The 3,216-nt window shown below is 55.8% G+C and overlaps 2 protein-coding genes across 4 annotated transcripts in view; one reads left to right on the forward strand and one right to left on the reverse strand.

Annotated features, from left to right (window-relative positions):
* The window catches only part of CIMIP7 (ciliary microtubule inner protein 7), a 10,663-nt gene extending 9,368 nt beyond the window's left edge, over positions 1–1,295 (forward strand). The window contains exons 3-4 of the mRNA XM_006170969.2: positions 422–478; positions 875–1,295. Coding sequence (XP_006171031.1) covers positions 422–478; positions 875–1,291 — 474 coding nt within the window. The 3' untranslated portion in view covers positions 1,292–1,295. The remainder of the gene's footprint in view (positions 1–421; positions 479–874) is intronic.
* A 9-nt stretch (positions 1,296–1,304) lies between these two features.
* Positions 1,305–3,216, reverse strand: part of KLHDC8B (kelch domain containing 8B) — a 5,921-nt gene continuing 4,009 nt past the window's right edge. For all 3 annotated transcript variants that reach the window (XM_006170968.1, XM_027769313.1, XM_006170967.3), the window contains one exon: positions 1,305–2,860. In XM_006170968.1, the coding sequence (XP_006171030.1) occupies positions 2,664–2,860 (197 nt within the window). In that variant the 3' untranslated portion in view covers positions 1,305–2,663. The remainder of the gene's footprint in view (positions 2,861–3,216) is intronic.

Genomic DNA, 3,216 nt, shown 5'->3' on the forward strand with positions numbered 1-3,216 from the left:
GAGCGCACACGCCCTATAGCAAAAACCTCTTAAAAAAAAAAAAAAAAAGAGAGAGAGAGAGAGACAGAAATTTCAGTTTCCAAGTGGCGTTTAGGCTCAAGAGCCTGGGTATACTGATGGGGTGAGCGTGGAGAAAGGGAAGGAGAAGACTGACACCTAGTCCTGGGCAACCTAGAGGTAAATTTAGGGCAATAGTGCTGGAAGATGCCTGTCCCCCCTTCAATAAGCAGCTCCAGAGGCTTCTGCTTCCGGGACAAGCTATCCCAGGAGGGAGGTATTGCTTTCCTTTGTCTCTCCCCTTTCATGATATTGGCCTTTTGGCCATGCTTCCCTCAGTGATGGGCTCTGAGATCCCACCTGGCCATGGGAGTGGAGTAGGCAGGCATCATTTCCCCTATTCACTTTCATTCTGTCTTTCAAGGAGCCAGTGCAGCGACACTTCTTCTCCAAGCATGACAACCGCACTTGCTTCGACAAAGTGAGTGCAGAGGAAGGAAGGAGAGTGGGCAGTCCCCACCCCAGCCTGGATTGAAGCAGAGGGCAGAGCAGGTGGTAGGGTGGAGGGGATAAGATCTAAGGGAAGGGAGAGGAGTGCCCATCTTCTCTACCTCCTTTCTACTCTGGGAAACAGCTTGTTCCCCAATCAGAGGCTCCTCTACCTTGGTTTCCTCTGCCGGCTTGCCCGACTGTACAGACATCCTGTGGGCTGCTCCCATTCTGGGGTCTTCACCCTGGAATGGAAGGCATTGATGGGAGGCAGGCCAAGGAGGCTAGGGCATAGGCCAGGTGTCACCAAGCAGTCTTGGGTTGAAGAGGGGCCCAAGAATATGTCTGGTGCCAGGACTGTGGGCCAAGAGCCCATACCGTTGAGAAGGGCCCCTACTGCCTGCTGCAGGGCATCGGAAGGCGGAAAGACCTGGAGCGCCTGTGCCAACAGCACACCTTTCTGCGCTGGACCCCCTGTGAGGTGGAGTTGCGCCAGCAGGGGCCTCTAGAATCTTCCTACCAGGCTGATTTCCGGTCAATCCCAGGATCCAGTGGCCTCCCCCAGCGCCTCGTCCACTTTGTGCAGCTCCAGCCTCCCCGTGCCAGCACCACCTACCAGCAGAATTTCTGCCATCCATCCCAGGGCGGCCACTGTGGCAGTGACAAGGTGGGCCCCCAGGCACCGATCACCAGCACACTGCCTGTCCTCCCAGGGATTCCGAGACCCAAGCTGCTGCAGCACTACCTTCATGCTGGGGTCTCTGAGTGTCTGAACTGGTCCAGAGCATTAAACAACGCCAGCTGACAGAGCAAGCTGTCTGTACTTTGCAATCCAAGAGGTCTCGGGCTGGCGAGCAGTGGTGCACTGCTAGGCCATACCTGGCTCCATGGCACTTATGTGCCATATCCCCAGGTAGTGTACTGGAGGAGCTGCCCTGGGAGCCCTGTCATTGAGTGGGAAAGAATGGGAGTCCAGGAGGGTTGTCATGGCCACAGCACGAGTCCAGGGCCCCACATATTTCTCTGTTGTTGCAACAACCTCTCCTGTGAGCTCCTCATACTCAGTGTTGCAGGAAAAGCAGAGCCAGAGGCCCCTAGTGGGCAGCACAGGCTGGAGGAAGAAGCCAACAGGCTCCTGCCTTTGAGGGGTTTGGTGAATAGCCACACAGTCCTACCCAAGAGAAGGTTCCACCACAACTGAGACAGAGGGAGCCTGCCCTGGCTGAGCCCCACTGGACCACCTTCCCTACGGGATGAGCAGAGGCCTTGAGGAGACCCTGTGGGACTTGGACCTGAAGGTCGTCCTAACTATGTGGTGTTTGCTGTTACTATTTTTTGAGTGTTTTTCTAGTCATCCTATCAGTGCACCCTAACACCAAGGACACCTCCCATGTCACCAAGAGAGAATATGAGGTTTAAATGGGGCAGAGGCCTGATCCAAGAATGCTCCCTCTAGACCAACGTTCAAGAGAGGGGAGGTCCCCAAAGGTGGCAAGGGCTGTGAGGACAACATGGGAGTCCACACCAGGGACTATGCACAGGTTTAGCAGCACTTTTACTTCCACATCCAAACTCCCCAAGTCCTCACAACAGCCCTGTGAGGTAGGTAGGGCAAGAAGGTTTCAGTGATCCCCATTTACAGAAGAGGATGCTGAGGCACAGAGAGGTGAAATGACTTGCCCAGGGCCATACAACCAACAGCACAGAGGGCCCAAAGCCAGCAATCCTCTGGCCCTCTGGCAGTTCCCACATCCTCTCCTCCATTCCCTCTCTGTCTCTCACCCTCTCTGAACTCTCCTGGCTCTCCAGGGACCCTCAATGCAGGCTGGCAACTGGATTTTTCAGGAATGGCCGCTGGGGTGGACCTGGCCAGCTCCAGACAGGCACTAACCTTGCAGGGCATGAAGCCGGCTCTCCCCTCTCTCCATTGCCTAGCTGGATGGAGGACCTCAGGCAAGGGCGGAGTGAGGCATGGTCCATGTAAATGGCAGTAAGGACAGGCATGAGCATGTGCATGTTTTGCACTGAAGATGAAGGTTCCTCCAACCCGAATCCCAAGTGCCCATCTCTGTGCCTCCCTCATCCCACAGAGCCACAGTGAGCTTCTTTAACAGCAAAAGGAGCCACAGACTGTCTCTGCTACTGAGCTGCTCCCAGGGACAGGTCCTGCCAGGACTTCAGACCCCATCACGCAGACACAGTGCCTCCACAGCCTGACTGGGGCCCTGGGCCACACCTCCAATAACGAACAGCCAGGGCCCAGCCTGCAAGCTAGAACAAGAGCAGCGGGCTGTGGGCATGGCAGGCAGCATTTCCCAGCGCCGCCGTGCAAGGCTGAAACTCTCCACGGAGCCCAACGGGCACGGCTGGTTTCCTGCAGGAAGGAGACAAAATGCTGTAAGGAGCACAGGCTATGGGGACTCCACGCCCTTTTGCTCCCAGGGCCACAGAAGGGCCCAGTAAGTACCACTCAAGGATGAGCTGTCAGTGCACTGCCCTCATTGCCCCTCTTCATCATTTGCTCATTTGTTCGTTCGGTCACTCTTCTATGTTTCTACCTGTCCACCTGGCTATGCACTCAGCGGTTATTTGTCCTGCTCCTGTCTCCTAGGCCTTTGCTGGAGCAGAGCCCCAAGTCAGGCCACTGGGGGACACCCTGAGAGCAAGACAGGCAGACTTATCTACTTAGTTGACAGGAGTTCAGGGCAAAAGATGGCACTCAGCTGGGGC

This window comes from Tupaia chinensis, unplaced genomic scaffold (assembly GCF_000334495.1).
Source record: "Tupaia chinensis unplaced genomic scaffold, TupChi_1.0 Scaffold149184_1, whole genome shotgun sequence".
Taxonomy (NCBI): Eukaryota; Metazoa; Chordata; class Mammalia; order Scandentia; family Tupaiidae; genus Tupaia; species Tupaia belangeri.